A 26,502-nucleotide genomic window follows, 5' to 3' on the forward strand; every position below is an offset into this window, starting at 1 on the left:
AGCGTGACTTCAATGGGTACCTGGCATTCTGAAATCTTTTTAGCTACCAAAGTGGGCCGATTGGCAATTTCCTTCCAGGGTTTTAACAGGTTTACATGGTAGACTTGCACCTCCCTCCTTCTACCCTCCTGTCGGACCCTGTAATTGACTGGCCCCACTGCCTCGATGATCTCATAAGGGCCCCGCCATTGTGCATACATCTTTCTTTCTGTGGTGGGCACCAGCACTAACACTTTGTCTCCCTGATTAAAGGACCGGTTGACTGAGGTGACGTCATACCTCTGTTTCTGACGTTGTTGGGCCCTTTCCATGTGTTCGTTCAGTAGAGGCGCAATCTGCCTTAGTCGGCCATATAACTGGGGCACAAACTGAACATCGTTAGGGTCCTGGCATGGTTGTTCTTCCCACCCTTCTTTTAAGAGATCTAGAATTACTCTGGGCTGTCTTCCACAGAGGAGCTCTAAGGGACTAAACCCTGTAGAGGACTGGGGTACCTCTCTGACCGCAAACATCAAGTAAGGTAGGAGCAGATCCCAATCTCGTTTTTTCAGGTCATATTGCAGCATTTATATTTAACTCTTATAATATACTGTACCATCCATTTTTGTAACATCTTCACAACACTTAAGGCCCGTATTCACGAGCAGATGTGGGAAAGATGGGTGCTGAGCGAACCGCTTAGCACACATCTCTCCTCCCGCTCAGCACAGCGCAATGTGTGCTGAGCGTGCGGGGGGAGACGGGGGGGCCGCTCATTTCACCCAGCGGGTGAAATGAGCGACCTGCTAGATTGGCCTGCATACAGGCCAATCTAGCACCAGCGATAGCGATGTGCGGGGCTGCGCATCGCTATCGCTGTAGGGGGTACACACTCATGCTTAAAATCTAAGCAATCTAGTCAGATTGCTTAGATTATCGCTCCGTGAATACCCCCCTTTACTCAAGACTTGCAGTGTCAGTGACCAATAATTTTATTTACCAAACAAAAACTAGAACACAATAGAACTGAGTACAATATAAGAAATGAATGAGTACTCCAGTGTACATAACAACAAGTACAGAGCCCCAGCATCTGTCTTCCTACCACACACAGCCAGGGCTGAGCTGCTGCTGCTTACATGTGTGTGGGAATGAGGGTGCAGCGTATTTGGGTTACTGCTTATCAGTAACACACATCCACAGGCAGCAGCTGAGGGTTGGAAAACCAAAGGCTGGAGCAGACACTAACACGCAGCCTGCTCCAGCCATAGCCCTGACCCTGACACCCAGCAGCCTGACCCTACTGTACGTGGCTATAGCAGCCACGTGCAGGGAACCAGAGGCCCCCACTCCCCCCTGATAACAGTGCTATCCATGCTATAGACATGTGGAATTTTGCACCCTGATAGCTTAAACCACCATCTGTAACACGACCAGCACCTGGAGAGAGAGCGAGAGAGAGAGAGAGATCTGGACTCAGCACTGACAGTGCCTCAGGAAACAGTCACAGTCACTGACCAAACAAATCTGCCTCACTGACAGGGGAATGCTCTGAAGTGGGATGCAGGCATGCCCTTGTCACTGAGGCAGATCTGCTGGTGCCTCTACTCTACATTTTTTTTTTTAATGGGCTTTTGCTGCCCTCAGTTGGCCACACCACCTGCCCGATCCCTGCTCAGACACTTTATCATTGTCAGTGGGAGGCAGAGCTCTCAGCTGCCTCCCACCCACATTTTGTTGTGTTTCCATAGAGCAAATAGGATTAGAAACATGCAAAGAGGATAATTATGAGACAGACCGTGTTAAAATATCTTCTTTGTATTACTTCAGTCATTATGACAGGGGAGGCACTGCCTCCCCTGACTGCACATCCTTGATGACTATGAGACAGCACATATATGACTATAGGACAGCACATTAATGACTATAGAAAAGAACAAACATGACTACAGAACAGTACATACATGACTATAGGACAGCACATACATGACTATAGAAAAGAACAAACATGACTACAGGACAGTAGATACATGACTATAGGACAGAACATACATGACGATAGAAAAGAACAAACATGACTACAGGACAGTAGATACATGACTGTAGGACAGAACATACATGACGATAGAAAAGAACAAACATGACTACAGAACAGTAGATACATGACTATAGGACAACACATACATGACTATAGAAAAGAACAAACATGACTACAGGACAGTAGATACATGACTATAGGACAGAACATACATGACGATAGAAAAGAACAAACATGACTACAGGACAGTAGATACATGACTGTAGGACAGAACATACATGACGATAGAAAAGAACAAACATGACTACAGAACAGTACATACATGACTATAGGACAGCACATACATGACTATAGAAAAGAACAAACATGACTACAGGACAGTAGATACATGACTATAGGACAGAACATACATGACGATAGAAAAGAACAAACATGACTACAGGACAGTAGATACATGACTGTAGGACAGAACATACATGACGATAGAAAAGAACAAACACGACTACAGGACAGTAGACACATGACTATAGGATAGCACAGACATGAGTACAGGAGAGTATATACATGACAATAGGACATACGTACAAGACTGAAGACATGACTATAGCACAGTACATACATGACTACAGGACAGCACATATTTTGTCCTCTATAGTATGGAACACACAGGACATTTCCCTGAACCACTTCCCATTGACCACGCCGCTTTCCACTGACCACAACCTCACCAACATATGTCATCCAATCATGGCTAGCAGCTGGCCTTCGAACCACCCACTAATACAGTGAGGTAGTGTATGAGAATGGCCTAAGCAGGGTGCAGGGCCCATTGTCACATCACGCACCCGGCTATCATGGACCCCAGCATGACTATGCTGCTGTAGACACGGCCTCCCCAGAATGAACGGAGGGTCATCCACCATGTCGGCTTCTAAAGTGGAGGGGGGCTGGGAGCTAGAGTCCTGGCAGTGAGTCCCAGGTGTGAGCTGCCTGTCCAGAACTGCTAGCAGCATGGGAGAGTTGTCGGACGTAGCCTCAGGGGCTGATGGGAGATGACCTTTTTCAAGGATCCTTACTATCTGGCCTCAGAACTGCCGCTGGTTGAGGCGGCCACCTCCTCTCGTCCAGGCCTCACCCCCATCACATATGCATACGCAGTCAGGATTCCCGACGGGAAAGTGAGGAATCCGGCGGGTTTATTTACATTTCTGGGCCAACGGGAGACTCTACAATGAACCAGGAGTCTCCTGTAAGATGCAGGGGATAGATATGTATGTCCCAACTATTTACAAATTCTGTAGCAATCTCCACGGTTTTCTTACAAGGGTCAGAAGGTCCTAGCCGGGTCATGTATGTGCTGCTAAATTGACAGATCAAGGTAGAAAACACGTGCATATATCAGAAATAAGGGCCACTTCAGACCTGATCGCTGCTGTGCGTTTTTGCACAGTGAGCGATTATCGATTGACTGTGCATGCGTATGCACCGCAGTGCGCATGCGCGTCACCAAACAGCGTCAAGCTGGTGCAAAAATTTTGATCGCACCGCCATGCGGAAACTGATTGACAGGAAGAGGCCGTTTGTGGGTGGTAACTGGGCGTTTTTCTGGGAGTGTCAGGAAAAACGCAGGCGTTCCCAAGTGTTTTCAGGGCGGGTGTGTGACGTCAGCTCCGGACCCAATCAGCCTGCTCTTTTCGCACTGTAGGAGTGAGTCCTGGGCTGCGCACAGACTGCACTCACTGGAAAAACCATTCAATGGTGAGTGAGTTGAGAACGGATTTGCAGCTGTCTGCTGACTGACATTTTTGCACGGCATAAACATGTATTCAAACACTTGCACGGGCCGAATTTACACTCCCCCATGGGTGGCGACTATCTGATCGCAGGACAACAAAATTAGCAGCACAGCGATCAGGTCTGAATTAGTGATGAGCGGATTCGATTAGGCCTTAAGTCATGTACACAGTAAGATAACAATAGTCATGTCACTGAGATGAGAAAAAGCACTTTAAATCACATGGAAAGTTTAAGCTATCAGTGCAATCACACTGGCTATGCAGCCGGGCAGTTACTAGATATGCAGCATACTGTAATCAATGTAAGTTGCTGTTAGCAGATTTACAATATACTGTAATGTTCACGTAATCAAGCAGTTGGTAGGCTGACATTAGTATGATAAGACTTCTGTGTGAAGGAGCCGTATGTAGAGTTCCATAACAGATAATGGCCCTGATTTATAGATGGCCGCAATGTCAATGTATGTAGTGGAGCGATATTTTGCTACTGCACATGCATTTAAGTTGCACTGCATATGTGCCGCCACAATGGTTGCAGTGAGGATTTATTCGTAGTGATTGTTGACAGTCAGGGAGTGTCAGTGGTAACAGTACTCACACCTAGGAGTGTCGCAGCCATTTATGGGGGCGTCATAGCTTGTGACTGCGATCCAGTATGCAGTTATATTCTGATGGTCATGCTGCACATCTATAGGTGTACTGAGTAGATTATTGACCAATGTGTGTGCGATGGTTGCGTCTTCGTACAAAATTGGCAGATCTCAGACGCCTTCAGTCGGCGACTTAATACAAATCCTGGAAGCCACGACATTTGCATATTTTCGCACAGCGGCTGTGCACTGAATTGCAGCTGCAAAGACATTAGAGTCCATCTCGGAACCAGGCCCAGTGACCGCAGAGATAAATGGATGTATACAGATATACTGTATATGGGATGAGGTTTTTTAACTTAATTGTATATTAATGATGGATTTTATATGTATGTGTTATTGTTAACTAAACCAGAACAAATTATTGCTACACATCAGTGCTCTACCCATTTCTGCTCCCCTTCTCTCCTTTTTGGGGGTCAACTCGCCATTTTTGGAATGAGCAGTGGAGAGAGTGCTTATTTCGACTATAGTATTGGATATTTGTTAGTGCTTGCTTTTGGTTTTGTTTGTTAACCTGAAAGCCCTGAATACTGATAAATATACTTTATTCCACAGGTTCTCAAACTCGGTCCTCAGGACCCCACACAGTGCATGTTTTGCAGGTCTCCTCACAGAATCACAAGTGAAATAATTAGCTCCACCTGTGGACCTTTTAAAATGTGTCAGTGAGTAATGACTACACCTGTGCACCTGCTGGGTTACCTGCAAAACATGCACTGTGTGGGGTCCTGAGGACCGAGTTTGAGAACCTATGCTTTATTCCATGACTACAGCATGAACAGTGTCCATAAATCCTAATAGTAATAATGAAAAAGAAGTAAAAGGCCTCACAGAAAAGCAAAAGTGATACATGTAATAAACACAGTTCCAATGTCCCCTGCCTCTCATGATTAATATAAGCCTCTACAGAAGGTGACAGTAAGCAGAGATGTATGTTAGGAGAAAAACTGACACTTTTATTAAAACTGAAAGCAGTTGTACTAAAGAGTAGAAGAGGGATTGGCCCTCATTCCGAGTTGTTCGCTCGCAAGCTGCTTTTAGCAGCTTTGCACACGCTAAGCCACCGCCTACTGGTAGTGAATCTTAGCTTATCAAAATTGCGAACGAAAGATTAGCAAAATTGCGAATAGACACTTCTTAGCAGTTTCTGAGTAGCTCCACACTTACTCGGCATCTGCGATCAGTTCAGTCAGTTTCGTTCCTGGTTTGACGTCACAAACACACCCAGCGTTCGGCCAGACACTCCTCCGTTTCTCCAGCCACTCCCGCGTTTTTCCCAGAAACGGTAGCGTTTTTTCGCACACACCCATAAAACGGCCTGTTTCCGCCCAGAAACACCCACTTCCTGTCAATCACATTATGATCACCAGAACGAAGAAAAAACCTCGTAATGCCGTGAGTAAAATACCTAACTGCATAGCAAATTTACTTGGCGCAGTCGCACTGCGGACATTGCGCATGCGCATTAGCGACTAATCGCTCCGTTGCGAGAAAAAAATAACGAGCGAACAACTCCGAATGACCCCCATTGTTAGGTGATGTTTTCACCTTTGCACATCAAGGCACACTTGATATTTGTGAGGGAGAGATGACAGAGCTGCTATAGAGTAAGCTCTATTTTAGCTGGTGTAGCGCATCTTGTATGCTCGTAGCACACCTGCACAAAAATAGTTTGCACGCACGTATATATGCCCATTTGAGCAATTCTGCCACTTCTACTTGCCTGGGCCTGAATGGATGAAACAGGTCAGAACAGGGGCATTCTAATGTAAAGTATGGTCGTGTTTGTGCAATTGTGAACATATGCAGACTGGCAAAAAGATGCATTGTCGCCTGGGAAAGCCATATCACTTGCAGGTAGTCAGGGACAGGTGGCAATAGTGGATGATTATGATGGCTGTCTGCAAATGCACTGCTGATACTGACAGATGCAATCTTGTTGCTCGGCTAAGTGTAATGCATTTGGGAGCCCGTTTAAGCTCATTTTTGGGGGCTCGTTTTCGTATGCGGGATAGGGAGTGTTTTTTGCTGGTTTTAATAGTTACATTGTTAAGTAACAATGAAGGAATTGCTTGTGCATAAAAAATAAGAATTTACTCACCGGTAATTCTATTTCTCGTAGTCCGTAGTGGATGCTGGGGACTCCGTAAGGACCATGGGGAATAGACGGCTCCGCAGGAGACTGGGCACATCTAAAGAAAGATTTAGGACTATCTGGTGTGCACTGGCTCCTCCCCCTATGACCCTCCTCCAAGCCTCAGTTAGGACACTGTGCCCGGAAGAGCTGACACAATAAGGAAGGATTTTGAATCCCGGGTAAGACTCATACCAGCCACACCAATCACACCGTATAACTCGTGATAGGAACCCCGGTAAACAGTATGATAACAACGGAGCCTCTGAACAGATGGCTCGCAATAACAACCCGATTTGTGTAACAATAACTATTTACAAGTATTGCAGACAATCCGCACTTGGGATGGGCGCCCAGCATCCACTACGGACTACGAGAAATAGAATTACCGGTGAGTAAATTCTTATTTTCTCTGACGTCCTAGTGGATGCTGGGGACTCCGTAAGGACCATGGGGATTATACCAAAGCTCCCAAACGGGCGGGAGAGTGCGGATGACTCTGCAACACCGAATGAGAGAACTCCAGGTCCTCCTCAGCCAGGGTATCAAATTTGTAGAATTTTGCAAACGTGTTTGCCCCTGACCCAGTAGCAGCTCGGCAAAGTTGTAAAGCCGAGACCCCTCGGGCAGCCGCCCAAGATGAGCCCACCTTCCTTGTGGAATGGGCTTTTACAGATTTAGGCTGCGGTAGTCCCACCGCAGAATGCGCCAGCTGAATAGTGCTACAAATCCAGCGCGCGATAGTCTGCTTAGAAGCAGGAGCACCCAGTTGTTGGGTGCATACAGGATAAACAGCGAGTCAGTTTTCCTGACTCCAGCCGTCCTGGAAACATAAATTTTCAGGGCCCTGACTACGTCCAGTAACTTGGAATCCTCCAAGTTCCTAGTAGCCGCAGGCACCACAATAGGCTGGTTCAAGTGAAACGCTGATACCACCTTCGGGAGAAACTGAGGACGAGTCCTCAACTCTGCCCTATCCATATGGAAAATCAGATAAGGGCTTTTATAGGACAAAGCCGCCAATTCTGACACACGCCTGGCCGAAGCCAGGGCCAACAGCATGACCACTTTCCACGTGAGATATTTCAAATCCACAGTCTTAAGTGGTTCAAACCAATGTGATTTCAGGAACTCCAAAACCACATTGAGATCCCAAGGTGCCACTGGGGGCACAAAAGGAGGCTGAATATGCAGAACTCCTTTGACAAAAGTCTGAACTTCAGGCAGTGAAGCCAGTTCTTTCTGGAAGAAAATCGACAGGGCCGAAATCTGGACCTTAATGGACCCCAATTTGAGGCCGAACGTCACCCCTGCTTGCAGGAAATGCAGGAATCGACCCAGTTGAAATTCCTCCGTTGGGGCCTTCCTGGCCTCACACCAAGCAACATATTTCCGCCAAATGCGGTGATAATGTTTTGCGGTGACATCCCGCCTGGCTTTGATCAGGGTAGGGATGACTTCCTCCGGAATGCCCTTTTCCTTCAGGATCCGGTGTTTAACCGCCATGCCGCCAAACGCAGCCGCGGTCTTGTCTGAGCGGCAGAGGCCAAGGGTCCTCTGAAAGCATCTCTTGAAGTTCCGAGTACCAAGCTCTTCTTGGCCAGCCCGGAACCACGAGTATAGTTTTCACTCCTTGCCTTCGTATTAGTCTCAGTACCTTGGGAATGAGAGGCAGAGGAGGAAACACATAAACCGACTGGTACACCCACGGTGTTACTAGAGCGTCCACAGCGATTGCCTGAGGGTCCCTTGACCTGGCGCAATATCTTTTTAGCTTTCTGTTGAGGCGGGACGCCATCATGTCCACCTGTGGTCTTTCCCAACAGTTTACCACCATTTGGAAGACTTCTGGATGAAGTCCCCATTCTCCCGGGTGGAGGTCGTGCCTGCTGAGCAAGTCTGCTTCCCAGTTGTCCACTCCCGGAATGAACACTGCTGTCAGTGCTAACACATGATTTTCCGCCCATCGGAGAATCCTTGTGGCTTCTGCCATTGCCCTCCTGCTTCTTGTGCCGCCCTGTCTGTTTACATGGGCGACCGCCGTGATGTTGTCTGATTGGATCAGTACCGGTTGGTTCTGAAGCAGGGGCCTTGCTTGGCTTAGGGCATTGTAAATGGCCCTTAGCTCCAGAATATTTATGTGAAGCGAAATCTCCTGATTTGACCACAGTCCTTGGAAATTTCTTCCCTGTGTGACTGCACCCCAGCCCCGAAGGCTGGCATCCGTGGTCACCAGGACCCAGTCCTGTATTCCGAATCTGCGGCCCTCTAGTAGATGAGCCCTCTGCAGCCACCACAGCAGCGACACCCTGGTCCTTGCCGACAGGGTTATCCGCTGTTGCATCTGGAGATGGGACCCGGATGATGTACCGACACCTGTCCCGGTTTTAGGAGGTCTCTGACTAGAGATGACAACTCCTCGGCTTTTTCCACTGGAAGAAACACTTTTTTCTGGTCTGTGTCCAGAATCATTCCCAGGAACAGAAGACGTGTCGTCGGGACCAGCTGTGACTTTGGAATATTGAGAATCCAGCCGTGCTGTTGTAGCACTTCCCGAGAAAGTGCTACCCCCACTACCAACTGTTCCTTGGACCTCGCCTTTATCAGGAGATCGTCCAAGTACGGGATAATTAAAACTCCCTTCTTGCGAAGGAGTATCATCATTTCGGCCATTACCTCGGTAAAGACCCTCGGTGCCGTGGATAACCCAAACGGCAGCGTCTGGAACTGATAGTGACAGTCCTGTACCACAAATCTGAGGTACTCCTGGTGAGGAGGGTAAATGGGGACATGCAGGTAGGCATCCTTGATGTCCAGAGAGACCATGTAATCCCCCTCGTCCAGGCTCGCAATAACCGCCCTGAGCGATTCCATCTTGAACTTGAACTTTCTGATATACGTGTTCAAGGATTTTAAATTTAAGATAGGTCTCACCGAACCGTCCGGTTTCTGTACCACAAACATTGTGGAATAGTAACCCTTTCCTTGCTGAAGAAGGGGTACCTTGACAATCACTTGCTGTGAATACAGTTTTTGGATAGCCACCAACACTGCCTCCCTGGCAGAGGGAGTTGCTGGTAAGGCAGATTTTAGAAAACGGCGGGGGGGGGGGGGGGGGGGGGGACGTCTCGAATTCCAGCCTGTACCCCTGAGATACTACTTGAAGGATCCAGGGATCCACCTGTGAGAGAGCCCACTGTGTGCTGAAATTTCTGAGACGGGCCCCCACCGTACCCGGGTCCGCCTGTGAAGCCCCAGCGTCATGCTGTGGACTTACCGGACGCGGGGGAGGACTTTTGCTCTTGGGAACTGGCTGTATGCTGCAGCTTTTTCCCTCTACCTTTGCCTCTCGGCAGAAAGGATGCGCCTCGAGCCCTCTTGTGTTTATAGGGCCGAAAGGACTGTACTTGATAATACGGTGCTTTCTTTTGCTGTGGGGTAGCCTGTGGCAAAAATGTCGATTTCCCAGCCGTAGCTGTGGAAACGAGGTCTGAAAGACCATCCCCAAACAGTTCCACCCCCCTATAAGGCAAAACTTCCATGTGCCTTTTTGAATCGGCATCACCTGACCACTGCCGAGTCCATAACCCCCTTCTGGCGGCAATGGACATTGCGCTTATTTTTGATGCCAGCCGGCAAATATCCCTCTGTGCATCACGCATGTATAAGACAGCGTCTTTTATATGCTCTACTGTCAGCAAAATATTGTCCCTATCCAGGGTATCAATATTATCCGACAGGGAATCTGACCACGCAGCAGCAGCACTGCACATCCATGCTGATGCAATCGCTGGTCGCAATATAATGCCCGTGTGTGTATATATAGCTTTTAGGGTAGCCTCCTGCTTTCTATCAGCAGGATCCTTTAGGGCGGCCGTATCCTGAGACGGTAGTGCCACCTGTTTTGATAAACGTGTAAGCGCTTTATCTACCCTAGTGGATGTTTCCCAACGTGACCTATCCTCTGGCGGGAAAGGGTACGCTGCCAATAACCGTTTAGAAATTATCAATTTCTTATCGGGGGAAGTCCAGGCTTCCTCACACACCTCATTTAATTCCTCAGATGCAGGAAAAACTACTGGTAGTTTTTTCTCACCGAACATAATACCCTTTTTTGTGGTACCTGGGGTACTATCAGAAATGTGTAATACATTTTTCATTGCCTCAATCATGTAACGGGTGGACCTATTGGAGGGTACACTAGTCTCATCGTCGTCGACACTGGAGTCGGTATCCGTGTCGACATCTGTGTCTGCCATCTGAGGTAGCGGGCGTTTTAAAGCCCCTGATGACATTTGAGACGCTGGAACAGTCACAAGCTGAGTAGCCGGCTGTCCTATGTCGTCAAACCTTTTATGTAAGGAGCTAACACTGTCACGTAATTCCTTCCATACTGCGCCTAAATTTAGTGCCCCCCCTCTCTTTTTTACCCTTTCTGTAGTGCAGGACTGCAGGGGAGAGCCAGGGAGCGATCCTTCCAGCGGAGCTGTGAGGGAAAATGGCGCCAGTGTGCTGAGGGAGATGGCTCCGCCCCTTTTTCGGCGGGCTTTCTCCCGCTTTTTGTGTTATTCTGGCAGGGGTAATTTACACCTATATAGCCTCTGGGGCTATATATGGTGTCAGTTTTGCCAGCCAAGGTGTTAATATTGCTGCTCAGGGCGCCACCCCCCAGCGCCCTGCACCCATCAGTGACCGAAGTGTGTGGTGTGCATGAGGAGCAATGGCGCACAGCTGCAGTGCTGTGCGCTACCTTGGAGAAGACAGAAGTCTTCAGCCGCCGATTTTCCGGACCTTCTTGCTTCTGGCTCTGTAAGGGGGACGGCGGCGCGGCTCCGGGAACGGACGACGAGGTCGGGTCCTGTGTGCGATCCCTCTGGAGCTAATGGTGTCCAGTAGCCTAAGAAGCCCAAGCTACCACCACTTAGGTAGGTTCGCTTCTTCTCCCCTTAGTCCCTCGCTGCAGTGAGCCTGTTGCCAGCAGGTCTCACTGTAAAATAAAAAACCTAAACTATACTTTCTTTCTAGGAGCTCAGGAGAGCCCCTAGTGTGCATCCAGCTCGGCCGGGCACAGAAATCTAACTGAGGCTTGGAGGAGGGTCATAGGGGGAGGAGCCAGTGCACACCAGATAGTCCTAAATCTTTCTTTAGATGTGCCCAGTCTCCTGCAGATCCGTCTATTCCCCATGGTCCTTACGGAGTCCCCAGCATCCACTAGGACGTCAGAGAAATCTACAATACAGACACAAGTGGCACATATGTGCCTGAGACATGTGCTTGGCATAAAGCAGTCACATGGTCACACTGTGAGCTCAGCATTTGGGTGGATATATACGAGATGTGACTATTAAATTACAAGACTGTACGTGTAAGTAATAAACCATACTGCCTGAGTTAAAAGGGAATTGGGGAATATTGACCTTAAACTAGCCCACAATGGTTTGGCAAGTTTCACCCCTCTCGCACAGGGCTTTTTCTGTCACACAGCATTCAAAAAAGTTGTGTTTTTCCTGTGCTTAATAAAAATGGTGAAAACCCCAGATATTTTGCGGTGCGCCCCATGTGTGCTTCGTAATTGAAATCTATGAGGACTATAGAGAAGGAAAAATTTAACAACACATACTAATTTTACTAAATCTTATTGACACCTTTATTGCCTATTCCATATGTAGAGTATGCCATCCTGTGCAATCTCACCATGAGAACCACTTTGCATGGTGTCTTTCATAAGCTCCATAAGCCCTGATATAGAGAGCTCTCCAACACTATCAGTGTATAGTAAATATTCGGTTATTATACCAGTGTATAACATCATGATGCACAAGGGCCTGTCACTCACCACGTCCTGGTCTGGAGCACCACTTGTAAATAAGTACATTCCCTGCGATTCTTCATTCTCTTTATCAGTGAAGTTGAATTCCACTGCTCTCTGTATAGCACCCATAACGTTCCTTCCACCTTCACACTGCAAGGCCAGCACCCACCTGGAAGCAGAGGACACTTCATCATTAACGGTCAAGCAATCCTTTAGGTTACATCAAACAGAAATGTTTAAGAAAGAGATGAGAGTAACATGAAAGAGCGTTTAGAAACCCGATGGACGAGATGCCGGCAGTCATGCGGCAGATGCTGGAATTCTGGCACCACTCGGGACACCGGTGCTGGAAGACTGGCAGCTGATACACCGAAGGTAAGTATCAGGGTATTTATTATGGTTAGGGCTGGGTGGGGTGGTATGGGGGGCAGGGGGCGTGTTAGGAACTGGGGGGGAGGGGTGCCCTAGCAGCCACACCCGGGGGGGGGGTTTAGCCCTTGCTGTCACCCCCGGAGGGTTAGGGTTAGGGGATGCAGAGATGGATTAAGAGGGGGGGGGGGGGCTCCGGGAGTAAGTACTGAAAGGACCACCCGACGGAGATAGATCGGATCTCTAATCCGGTTCGATACGTGGCACTGCGCTGCGCTCCCCTGTCCACTGACAGCCCAGCCATGACGCTCATCGAAGCCACCCAACAGATAGTCAAGCTACAGCCTGCGGCTCAGTGACTGGCTGAGCATGCAGGCTGGAAGAAGGAAGTTCCCTGGTTCAGCTGCTTGGGGATTTGTGCTGGCGGGGTGCAGAGGAACATTCAAGCTCTCATCCTGTTTTGTTTGTAAGTAAGGATATAGTGCCAGACCACCAGAGGGATAAGCCACAGAGGGGGAGGCGGGGAGGGGGGTTCTAGGTTATGGTTACGCTGCGGGGATGTGGTTACGTTTAGGTTGCGGGGATGGAGGTTAGGTTTAGGCACCCATGGGGAGGGTTATGGTTAGGCGTGGTGGAGGATTAGGTTTAGGCTGCGGGAATGGGAGGTTAGATTTAGGCACCACTAACGGAGGGTTAGGGTTAGGCTGCAGGGGTGGAGGAGGGTTAGCTTTATACTGCGGGAAGTAAAGGTTAGGGTTAGGGGGCACTGGGGAAAGGTAAGTATACTTACATTGCCCCTGTCAGAATTTTCACCATCGGGATGCCGCAGTTGGTATTCTGACCGCCAGCATATCAGACCCAACCAATATGCATGTATATATGTGTGTGTGTGTGTGTGTGTGTGTGTGTGTGTGTGTGTGTGTGTGTATATATATATATATATATATATATATATCACATTATATGAAATAGATAATTTATCCAAACTACCCGATACTCCCCTAGTTCAAATCATACAGTGTGTATTATATATATATATATATATATATATATATATATATATATAACGAGTTTTATGGTAAGTACTTACCTTTGTTAAAACTCTTTCTGCGAGGTACACTGGGCTCCACAAGGATAGACATTGGGGTGTAGAGTAGGATCTTGATCCGAAGCACCAACAGGCTCAAAAGCTTTGACCTTCTTCCCAAGATGCATAGCGCCGCCTCCTATATCACCCCGCCTCCGTGCACAGGAGCTCAGTTTTGTTAACCAGCCCAATGCAGTAGCAAGTAAAAGAGACGACAACTGCCAGTTGCCACAAACACCACACTGTCCCGACAGGAGAAGTGTCAGCGGCTAATGCCATACCAACCCAAAGAAACTAAGTGCGTCAGGGTGGGCGCCTTGTGGAGCCCAGTGTACCTCGCAGAAAGAGTTTTAACAAAGGTAAGTTCTTACCATAAAACTCGTTTTCTGCTGCGGGGTACACTGGGCTCCACAAGGATAGACATTGGGGATGTCCTAAAGCAGTTCCTTATGGGAGGGGACGCACTGTAGCGGGCACAAGAACCCGGCGTCCAAAGGAAGCATCCTGGGAAGTGGCGATATCGAAGGCACAGAACCTAATGAATGTGTTCACTGAGGACCACGTAGCCGCCATGCACAATTGTTCAAGGGTCGCACCACGGCGGGCCGCCCAAGAAGGTCCAACAGACCGAGTAGAATGGGCCTTAATGTGATCAGGAGCAGAGAGACCAGCCTTCACATAAGCATGTGCAATAACCATTCTAATCCATCTGGCCAGAGTTTGCTTGTGAGCAGGCCAGCCCCGTTTGTGAAACCCAAACACAACAAAAAGAGAATCAGATTTCCTAATAGGAGCAGTTCTCTTCACATAGATACGGAGAGCCCGTACCACATCCAAAGACCGCTCTTTGGGAGACAGATCAGGAGAAACAAGTGCCGGAACTACAATCTCCTGATTAAGGTGGAACGAAGAAACCACCTTAGGTAGATAGCCGGGACAAGTCCTAAGAACCGCCCGGTCACGGTGAAATATCAGATATGGGGAACTACAAGACAAGGCACCCAAATCCGACACTCTTCTAGCTGAAGCAATAGCCAGCAGAAACACAACCCTAAGGGAAAGCCACTTAAGATCAGCTGAACCAAGAGGTTCAAACGGAGACTCTTGTAACGCCTCCAAAACCACCGACAAGTGCCAAGGAGCCACAGGCGGGACATAGGGAGGCTGGATACACAACACGCCCTGAGTAAAGGTATGCACATCAGGTAAGGTCGCAATTTTTCTCTGAAACCACACCGACAAGGCAGATTGAACCTTGAGGGAGGCCAGACGCAGGCCTAAGTCCAGGCCCTGCTGAAGAAAAGCCAACAACTTGGCTATACTTAACTTGGAAGCGTCATAATTGTTAGATGCGCACCAAACAAAGTAAGAATGCCAGACCCTATAGTAAATCCGAGCCGAAGCCGGATTCCGGGCCCGCAACATAATTTGAATGACCGCCTCAGAAAACCCTTTATCTCTTAAGACGGAAGCTTCAAAAGCCACGCCGTCAAAGACAGCCGGGCTAGGTCCTGGTAGACACAGGGGCCCTGAACGAGGAGGTCTGGGCGTTGTGGAAGTAGAATTGGACGCTCTGACGATAGGCCTTGCAGGTTTGAGAACCAGTGCCGTCTGGGCCACGCTGGAGCTATGAGAAGCAGAATTGCTTTTTCTTGCTTGAACTTCCGAATTACCCTGGGCAGGAGTAAACACCGGAGGGAACACGTACGGCAGCCGAAACCTCCACGGTGCCGCCAGCGCATCCACGAATGCTGCTTGAGGATCCCTTGTCCTTGCTCCGAAGACCGGAACCTTGTGATTGTGTCGAGATGCCATCAGATCTACGTCTGGAAGGCCCCACCTTTCCACTAGGTGTTGAAACACTACTGGATGGAGGCCCCAATCGCCGGTATGCACGTCCTGACGACTGAGAAAGTCCGCTTCCCAATTCAGGACTCCCGGAATAAATATTGCTGATATGGCCAGTAGATGGCGTTCTGCCCACTGTAGAATCCGTGAGACTTCCTTCATTGGCAGGCGGCTTCGAGTGCCGCCTTGATGATTTATGTAAGCCACTGTGGTGGCGTTGTCCGACTACTTGAACAGGACGGTTCTGAATTAAATGCTGGGCCAGGTTCAAGGCATTGAAGACCGCCCGCAACTCCAGAATATTGATCGAGAGGAGGGACTCCTCCTTGGTCCACTGCCCCTGAAGGGAGTGTTGCTCCAGCACCGCGCCCCAACCTCTTAGACTGGCATCTGTCGTCAACAGGACCCAGTCGGATATCCAGAACGGACGGCCCTGCACAGTTGTTGGTCCCGGAGCCACCAGAGCAGCGACAGACGGACCTCCGGAGTCAATAAGATCATTTGAGACCTGATCCGGTGAGGCAGGCTGTCCCATTTGGCTAGGATCAGCCTCTGGAGAGGGCGAGAGTGAAATTGAGCGTACTCCACCATGTCGAATGCTGACAACATGAGGCCCAGCACCTGCATCGCCGAATGTACCGACACTTGCGGACGAGATAGGAAGCAATGTTTCAGGACTTTCTCCTGAGACAGGAACAACCGCTGGTTGTGAGTGTCCAAAAGTGCTCCCAGATGCACCATGCTCTGAGCAGGGGTCAGGGATGACTTCTTCCAGTTGATGAGCCACCAATGGCTTGCAGAAACCGGACCGTCACATCTAGATGACGCAGGAGAAGTTCTGGGGAATTTGCCAGGATTAACAAGTTGTCCAAATACGGCAGTATCCTGACCCCTTGACCGCGGAGTACCACCGTCATCACCGCCATGACTTTTGTAAAAACTTGCGGAGCCGTTGTTAAACCAAAATGTAACGCCCGAAACTGGTAATGGCAGTTGCCAATCGCAAATCTCAGGTATTGCTGATGAGACACTGCTATAGGAATATGCAGGTAAGCATCCTGTATATCCAGGGAGACCATGAAGTCCCCGGGTTCCAAGGCCAGAACTATAGAGTGAAGGGTTTCCATCCTGTCGAAGTCAGAAAATATTACAACACACACATTACGTACAAACACCACATAGATGGCCTCCGTGTGCGTACGTATTCGGCTGTGCGTGCACATATTTGCAAATTGCATATGGTTGCTCCCGCGGTCTTGCGCATTAGAGCGTGATATGAGTAATTACAGTGGAATTTGTACTCGCATGGAAAAGCCACAAAGACATATCATAAATCTAATCTATATATTGCATAAATCCCACACTGTCTGCTTCCTATTCTAAATAGCATGAAGATCGGTCACACATAAATTAAACTCCCAGAGACTAAAATACAATGGCCTTATTTACACTAAGCTTTGAAATTCTATGAAGAAGGCAAACACCTTTGTTTACTAGGGTAGCTGAGTTTCTATTCAAAGCAATAAGAACTGGATTGTCATTGTCTTACCTGAAGACAAAACAAATAAAGAGACAATACCCAGATACCCAGGCTGAGAGAAACTCAATTAGCAATAGCTAACAAAAATACAAACCAGACATTTAGAAATCTGAGATATTAACATTTATAGTCTAAACTCTTGGAGATGTATGTGTTTGTATATATATATATATATATATATATATATAATTCCTAACAAATTGTAATAGCAGGAGTATGTGTGTGTGTATGTATATATATATATATATATATGAGTATATGGATATATGTGGATATATGTATATCTTGAGGATGGAAATAGATAATCATATCATGTGTGGGATCATATTGTTCAGAGTCACGTAAACATTAATCTGGTGGGAATAAGATTATTATTATATATTACCACATTAAGTTACTAATAATACCAGATTTATGTATGATTAATGTGATGGGTTTAACTGGTCATGGGGCGGGAACTCAGATGCAAACAACAGAAATCACATCTCATGTCTTAGCCATCGCCCACTTCTTGACCAATGATCCCCGGTGCACAGGATATGTCCCACTTCCGAACCAATGGAAGAAGAGCACACAGTGTCTATTGTATTATGTTTTGATCTACTGTATAAAGAGCCAGCTGCATGCCAGGTCACTATCACAGACTCTGAAGGTCATCACCCTTGATGACTGAGGACCGGACCGGGAAGCGCAGGCGAAACCAAAAGTATGTACCATTGACTGTAGCCAATATTCTTTTGTATTGTATTGCTTTGTGATTGTAACCCCCTTTCAGTAATAATATGTTGTGGTGTCGGAAACCCAGCAGTTTAAATACAATCTGGTGTCGTGTTATCCTTTCCCTGCTAAGGTTTAAAGTGTATTACTATCGCATGCATAGCTGTTAAGGGTTCACGGTGTATCTTTGGGTGTGTACGCACTGCGTGTACTTTGTACAGTCAGCGCGGCATTTGTACGCAAAGTCCGTACACGGTACGGGACTCTGTACGCTAATGGTGTAATAGGTACGTAGGTTGTAGATTAAGTATAGCGGCCGCAGCGGCTTCATTTAAAGTGTATGAAATGTCTTTTTAAAGTGTTGCTTTAGTCCTGTACGTAAACCAGCGTTTACAATCTGAAACCTGGAAAACTTCACAAACCTGTTCAATGCCTTGAGGTTGAGAATGGGCCGGGAGGACCCATTCGGTTTCGGGACTAGAAACAGCGGAGAATAGTACCCCCGGCCCCTCTGCGCAAGAGGCACCTGTACTACGACTCCTGTATCCAGGAGGGTCTGTACCACCGAATGTAGAGTGTTTGCCTTTGTCTTGTCCAACGGGACATCTGTCTGGCAACATCGATGAAGGGGTCGGTTTTTGAAGGCTATGGCGTAACCTCGCGTTACGACTTCCCATACCCAGGCATCTGAAGTGGTCTTCAACCATTCCTGGGTATACCCTAGAAGCCGGCCCCCCACCCTGGGATCCCCCAGAGGGAGGCCCGCCCCGTCATGCGGCAGGCTTATCTGTCTTGGAAGCTGGCTGACGGGCCGCCCAGGCTCTTTTGGGCTTAGGCTTACCAGGTTTGGAAGCGCGGGCCTGCTTGTTGTACGCCTGACCTTTTTCTTTACCTGAAGGACGAAAGGGGCAAAAGGAAGTACCTTTAGCCTTCGACACAGAAGGAGCAGTACTTGGCAGACAGGCAGTTTTGGCAGTAGCCAAGTCAGCCACAATCTTATTTAAATCGTCCCCAAACAGAATATCTCCCTTAAAAGGGAGTATCGCCAGGGTTTTTCTAGAGTCCAGATCCACAGACCAGGATCTCAGCCACAATATCCGGCGAGCCAGGACTGAAGTAGTAGAGGCCTTGGCTGCCAGGATACCGGCATCAGAAGCCGCCTCTTTAATATATCGAGAAGCTGTGACAATATATGACAAGCATTGTCTAGCATGGTTAGAGGAGATTTCAGCATCTAACTCCAAGGCCCATGCTTCAATGACCTCTGCAGCCCAAGTAGCTGCAATAGTGGGCCTCTGTGCAGCACCCGTGAGGGTGTAAATCGCTTTCAGACAACCCTCCACACGTTTATCCGTAGGCTCTTTTAGAGACGTGACGGTGGTGACCGGTAGAGCTGAGGAAACCACCATCCTAGCCACATGTGAGTCCACTGGAGGAGGTGTTTCCTAATTTTTAGACAGCTCCGGCGCGAGGGGATAGCGAGCCAGCATCTTCTTTTGAGGCACAAACTTCATACCCGGGTTTTCCCAGGGTTCCTGACGTATATCAATTAGGTGGTCAGAGTGAGGTAAAACTTGTTTAATCACCTTCTGACGCTTGAACCTATTCTGGTTTCTTAGGAGGAACGGATGGCTCGGGATCATCCGTAATCTGCAGAATTAACTTAATAGCCTCCAAAAGATCAGGAACATCCACATGTGAACCACCCTCCGCATCAGCCGTATCTGAGTCAGAACCTGTGGGGTCAGTGTAAGTGCCGTCTTCATCCGACGAAGTGTCAGTGACAGCAGTGGATTGTGAGGAGACAAGCGCTCGCTTAGAGGACCCCTTGGACGTAGGCGAGCGACGGTCAGACTTTTTAGTAGTCAGGGACTGGTTCAACTTCTTTATTTGAGCAGATAAATCGTCCGCCCATGGCGGGTTAGCTGCAGGGACCACAAACGGTTGCACCAGCATTGGGGGTCCCATAGGGGGTGTTAGTTTATGAACTAGCGTATGCAGAAGCGTGGAAAAAAGCGGCCCATGGCGGGTCATTATTTGCCCCCGTTGCCACCGTCCCACTGGGGGGCAAGGAGCCCCCAGAACCAGAGCCCACAGCTGCTATATTCTCCTCATAGGTATCTGCGGCTTCAGCAACACCGGCAGTGTGTTCAGCCCCAGAACCGTTACCCTTAGAAGCAGACATGATATAACTTGCAGTATCAGGTAACACAGTACAATTTGTCAGCAGCACAATACCTCTAGCCCAAACCCCTGCGCAGTGTAGTCAGCACCAGCAGAGATAAAGGAGAGATATGGTGACTAAATCACAGAGAAAAATACGTAATACAGTATATCTTTGTGAAAATCCTATATTAGATAAAACCTGACGCACCAAGCCCCCTCAGGTTATAGAATATAGGGATAGTAGGTTGAGTGAAAGACACGAAATGGACACCACTCAGCTATCAAATGCACACACAAATAGTCACAGTCTGTACAATGCAGAAGTTATTACTAACAATAATACTGCACTGGACTAGTTTACACAGCTACAGTATATAACAATAAATATAACAGTACACAGTAAGAACTGGATGTATATCACAGGGTAATTGTACTAGGAAACCCTGAATAAGTGCACTCTTTCTTAACTAACACTGACTAAAAAAGGCAGGTAGAATACTTAAGTGTCTTGTAAAGTCACAGTACTGAGAACTAGGCGGCTTTACACAGGAGGATTTGCCCAAGCATTCCCAGGAACAGTGAGCTGAGGGATAATGGCGCCGCAGACACTGCCAGGGAGTGAGGAAGAGACAGATATGCAGCTCCAGGGCGGGAACATCTGCGGGAAATGGCGCCCTGGGGCTGGGGGAGGGGCTCCAGGTCTAAGCCTTATCCCCTCTGCTGGCAAAACCACCAGGTACTGCGGGCTACTTGTAAAAAAGGTTTAGAGAGAAAACCTGACCTGCACCCATGCCCTGGTGATCTAGTGGGATCGCCTGTACTGTCACAGTGTCCACTGCCAGCGCGCGCGGGCCGCCTCCCACCGGCCGCGCCGGATTCCGATAAAGTGCGGGTCCCGCGAGCGGGACCTACTTACCTCCTCCCGAAGTGCGGCCATGCGATCCCGGAGAGCCCCAGCCGTGTGTGACTAACTTGGAAGAAAACCGGAGCCTCCTGCTGTAGGTACCCGGCAACCAGGGCACGGGAGTGTACAGCGCCGCTGGGGGAGAGATGGAGCTGCAGCAGGCAATGTCTACTGACATCCAGCACAATCTGTGCCTCTGCTGCAGCCCTTGTAGTCTTCTTTTTTCCTCAGAAAAAGCTTTTATAGAGCTGCTGTGAGCAGCTCTTCCTGTCACATGCTTGCACTGCAAGCACCAACTACAAACTGAGCTCCTGTTCACGGAGGTGGGGTGATATAGGAGGAAGCGCTATGCATCTTGGGAAGAAGGTCAAAGCTTTTGAGCCTGTTGGTGCTTCGGATCAAGATCCTACTCTACACCCCAATGTCTATCCTTGTGGAGCCCAGTGTACCCAGCAGCAGAAATATATATATATATATATATATATATATAAAATACTTTTAAGTACCCCGGGCCCCCCTGTGCCTTAATCCAGCTCTGAGGAGAGGAGAAGAGAGGAGAGGAGAGGTAGTTGGGTAAAAATACTTATCCCATCCGACATAGGGATCTTCAATGTCGCGATGCAGGTGTTGGTCATATGACTTCCGGCATCCCGACGAGCGGTATATCGTACCGAACCCGTGTGAACAACAACTCTTAAAACACAATATTTGGAGGTATAACTATCCAAAAATATATATGTGGGAAATCCTCTGAAAACATTTGTTTTCAGGGTTTTCTGCAAATATTAAGGATCCCCAGAAAGTATGTCTACAATACAGCAAATATCGGCGATAGCTGCTGTAATCTCCCATTTTCTACGGGGGCTGCAAAAAACGAGTTTTATGGTAAGAACTTACCCTTGTTAAAACTCTTTCTGCGAGGTACACTGGGCTCCACAAGTCTGGGTGTAGAGTAGGATCTTGATCCGAGGCACCAACAGGCTCAAAGCTTTGACTGTTCCCAGAATGCACAGCGCCGCCTCCTATATCACCCCGCCTCCCAGCACAGGAGCTCAGTTTTAGTTAACCAGCCCAATGCAGTAGCAGGAAAAGAGGCGACAACGGTTAGTAGCCACATACACCACACTCTCACGACAAGAGAAGTGTCAGCGGCTAATGCCATATCAACCCAAAGAAACTAAGTGCGTAAGGGTGGGCACCTTGTGGAGCCCAGTGTACCTCACAGAAAGAGTTTTAACAAGGGTAAGTTCTTACCATAAAACTCGTTTTCTGCTGCGGGGTACACTGGGCTCCACAAGTCTGGACAATGGGGATGTCCTAAAGCAGTTCCTTATGGGAGGGGACGCACTGTAGCGGGCACAAGAACCCGGCGTCCAAAGGAAGCATCCTGGGAAGCGGCAGTATCAAAGGCATAGAACCTTATGAACGTGTTCCCGGAGGACCACGTAGCCGCCTTGCACAATTAGTCAAGGGTCGCACCACGTTGGGCCGCCCAAGAAGGTCCAACAGACCGAGTAGAATGGGCCGTAATGTGAACAGGAGCTGACAGACCAGCCTTCACATAAGCATGCGCAATCACCATTCTAATCCACCTGGCCAGGGTCTGCTTGTGAGCAGGCCAGCCACGTTTGTGAAATCCAAACAAAACAAAGAGAGAATCAGACTTTCGAATAGAAGCAGTTCTCTTCACATAGATACGGAGAGCCCGTACCACATCCAAAGACCGCTCTTTGGGAGACAAATCAGGAGAGACAAAAGCTGGAACCACAATCTCCTGATTAAGGTGGAACGAAGAAACCACCTTAGGTAAATATCCGGGACGAGTCCTAAGAACCGCCCGGTCACGGTGAAAAATCAGATATGGGGAACTACAAGACAAGGCACCCATATCCGACACTCTTCTAGCAGAGGCAATAGCCAACAAGAACACCACCTTAAGGGAAAGCCACTTAAGGTCAGCTGAACCAAGAGGTTCAAATGGAGGCTCCTGCAATGCCTCCAAAACCACCGACAAGTCCCAAGGAGCCATAGGCGGGACATAGGGAGGTTGGATACGCAACACACCCTGAGTGAAAGTATGAACATCAGGTAAAGTCGCAATTTTTCTCTGAAACCACACCGACAAGGCAGAAATATGAACCTTGAGGGAGGCCAGACGCAGGCCTAAATCTAGGCCCTGCTGTAGAAAAGCCAAAAGTTTGGCTGTACTAAACTTGGAAGCGTCATAATGATTAGATGCGCATCAAACAAAGTAGGAATGCCAGACCCGATGGTAAATCCGAGCAGAGGCCGGTTTCCGGGCCCGCAACATAGTTTTAATGATCTCTTCAGAAAAACCCTTAGCTCTTAAGACGGAAGCTTCAAGAGCCACGCCGTCAAAGACAGCCGGGCTAGGTCCTGGTAGACACAGGGCCCTGAACGAGGAGGTCTGGGCGTTGTGGAAGTAGAAGTGGACGCTCTGACGATAGGCCTTGCAGGTCTGAGAACCAGTGCCGTCTGGGCCACGCCGGAGCTATGAGAAGCAGATTTCCTTTTTCTTGCTTGAACTTCCGAATTACCCTGGGCAGGAGTGACACCGGAGGGAACACATACGGCAGCCGAAACCTCCACGGCACTGCCAGCGCATCCACGAATGCTGCTTGAGGATCCCTTGTTCTTGCTCCTAAGACCGGAACCTTGTGATTGTTTCGAGAAGCCATCAGATCCATATCTGGAAGACCCCACCTTTCCACGAGGAGTTGAAACACTTCTGGATGGAGGCCCCACTCGCCGGCATGCACGTCCTGACGACTGAGAGAGTCCGCTTCCCAATTCAGGACTCCCGGAATGAATATTGCCGATATTGCCGGTAGATGACGTTCTGCCCAACTTAGAATCCGTGAGGCTTCCTTCATTGCCAAGCGGCTTCGAGTGCCGCCTTGATGATTTATGTAAGCCACTGTGGTGGCGTTGTCCGACTGTACTTGAACAGGACGGTTCTGAATTAAATGCTGGGCTAGGTTCAACGCATTGAAGACCGCCCGCAATTCCAGAATGTTGATCGAGAGGAGAGATTCCTCCTTGGTCCACCGACCCTGCAAGGATTGCTGCTCCAGCACCGTGCCCCAACCTCTTAGACCGGCATCTGTTGTCAACAGGACCCAGTTGGATATCCAGAAGGGATGGCCTCTGCACAATTGTCGGTGCAGGAGCCACCAGAGCAGCGAGAGACGGACCTCCGGAGTCAAAGAGATCATGTGAGACCTGATCCGGTGAGGCAGGCTGTACCACTTGGCTAGAATCAGCTTCTGGAGGGGGCGAGAATGGAATTGAGCATACTCCACCATGTCGAATGCTGAAACCATGAGGCCCAGCACCTGCATTGCCGAATGTATCGACACTTGCGGACGAGAAAGGAAGCAATGAATCCTGTCCTGAAGTTTCAGGACTTTCTCCTGAGACAAGAACAACCTCTGGTTGTGAGTGTCCAACAGCGCTCCCAGATGCACCATGCTCTGAGCAGGGACCAGGGAGGATTTCTTCCAGTTGATGAGCCACCCGTGGGCTTGTAGAAACTGGACCGTTATATCCAGATGACGCAGGAGAAGATCTGGGGAATTTGCCAGGATTAACAAGTCGTCCAGATACGGCAGTATCCTGACCCCTTGACGGCGGAGTACCACCGTCAGCACCGCCATAACTTTGGTGAAGACTCGCGGAGCCGTTGTTAAACCAAAAGGTAACGCCCGAAACTGGTAACCGAGGTTGCCAATAGCGAACCTCAGGTATTGTTGATGTGACACTGCTATAGGAATATGCAGGTAAGCATCCTGTATGTCCAGGGAGACCATGTAGTCCCTAGGTTCCAAGGCCAGAACTATAGAGCGAAGGGTTTCCATACGGAACTTGGAAACCTTCACAAACTTGTTCAGTGCCTTGAGGTTGAGAATGGGCCGGGAGGACCCATTCGGTTTCGGGACTAGAAACAGCGGAGAATAGTACCCCCGGCCCCTCTGAGCAAGAGGCACCTGTACTACGACTCCTGTATCCAGGAGGGTCTTGATAATGTCGATATTATCTTAAACCATAAAGCTATACCTTTAAACACACTTTTACCATGGAGCCGCTGCGGCCGCTAGACTTAATATGCACTCTACGTACTTTGTACGCTATTTGCGTACAGAGTCCCGTACCTTGTACGGACTTAGCGTAAAAACGCGGCGCTGGGGGTACAAAATACACACAGCGCGCACACACCCAGAGTTATACTTTAAACCTTAGTAGTAATGCAATGCAATGATATTATACTTTAAACCTTATGCAGCGCTGACGGTACAAAGTACCCGCAGTGCGTACACACCTTATTAATACACTTTTAGACCTTATACAGTTAGGTAATGTAATACACTTTAAACCCTAGCAGGGAAAAGAGGACACAACACCGATTTGTAGTTAAACACTGGGTTCCGACACCACAGAGTATATATCTGAAAGGGGGTTAACAATATAATTTATACACTACAATACAACAGAGTAAATGGCTACAGTCAATGTACATACGTGAGAATATTCGCATGCGCTTCCTGGTCCAGTCCTCCGCTAATCAGGTAGATAGCGTTAAGAGTCTTCTGACCGGCCAGGCAGCAACAGGCTTTTTATACACTACTTCCAAAAGCAATACAATGGATACTGTAATCTCTTTGTCCATTGGACACAGGGATGCATCTTTACATTACAGGAGAGGTCATAGGTTGATTTGAAAAGGTGGGCGATGTCTTTCTCAACTGCTCTTGTCGGTGGTCTCCTTTGGATTCCCGCCGCATACATAATATACAGTAAATACAGTTTATATCTGTATTCTACTTCTGCACATAACTATACGCAGGAACATGCGATCTTCCTCTAACCAACACCCTAGTCCTGGAATCATTTAAACTGTTGATACTTGCTGATGTGGTGCAGGGGGGCTATGTGTACAATGTGCACTATTTGGATTAAATATGTAATGTTTTGATAGCCCTCCATGCGCTCACAAACTCCGCCGTAAATACCCATACCACGCGCAGGATCGCGGGAGCGACCATACGCAAATTGCAGATATGTGCACGTACGGCGGAACACTACAATATTTTTCGACTTTGACAGTCTGTACCAACAAAAGCAGAGTGTTTGCCTTTGTCTGGTCCGACGGGACGTCTGTCTGGCAAAATCGATGAGGGCGTCGGTTTTTGAAGGCTATGGCGTAACCTCGAGTGACGACTTCCCGTACCCAGGCATCTGAAGTGGTCTTCAACCATTCCTGGGTATACCCTAGAAGCCGGCCCCCCACCCTGGGATCCCCCAGGGGGAGGTCCGCCCCATCATACGGCAGGCTTATCGGTCTTGGCTGCTGGCTGACGGACAGCCCAGGCTCTTTTGGGCTTCGGCTTACCAGGTTTGGAAGTGCGGGCCTGCTTATGGTACGCCTGACCTTTTGCTTT

General features: G+C 48.6%; 1 protein-coding gene across 3 annotated transcripts in view; it reads right to left on the reverse strand.

Moving 5' to 3' along the window:
* VWA3A (von Willebrand factor A domain containing 3A) overlaps positions 1-26,502 on the reverse strand; it is a 772,281-nt gene that overhangs the window by 561,245 nt on the left and 184,534 nt on the right. For all 3 annotated transcript variants that reach the window (XM_063934415.1, XM_063934414.1, XM_063934416.1), the window contains exon 19: positions 12,437-12,581. In XM_063934415.1, coding sequence (XP_063790485.1) covers positions 12,437-12,581 — 145 coding nt within the window. The remainder of the gene's footprint in view (positions 1-12,436; positions 12,582-26,502) is intronic.

Source organism: Pseudophryne corroboree, chromosome 7, assembly GCF_028390025.1.
Source record: "Pseudophryne corroboree isolate aPseCor3 chromosome 7, aPseCor3.hap2, whole genome shotgun sequence".
Classification (NCBI taxonomy): domain Eukaryota; kingdom Metazoa; phylum Chordata; class Amphibia; order Anura; family Myobatrachidae; genus Pseudophryne; species Pseudophryne corroboree.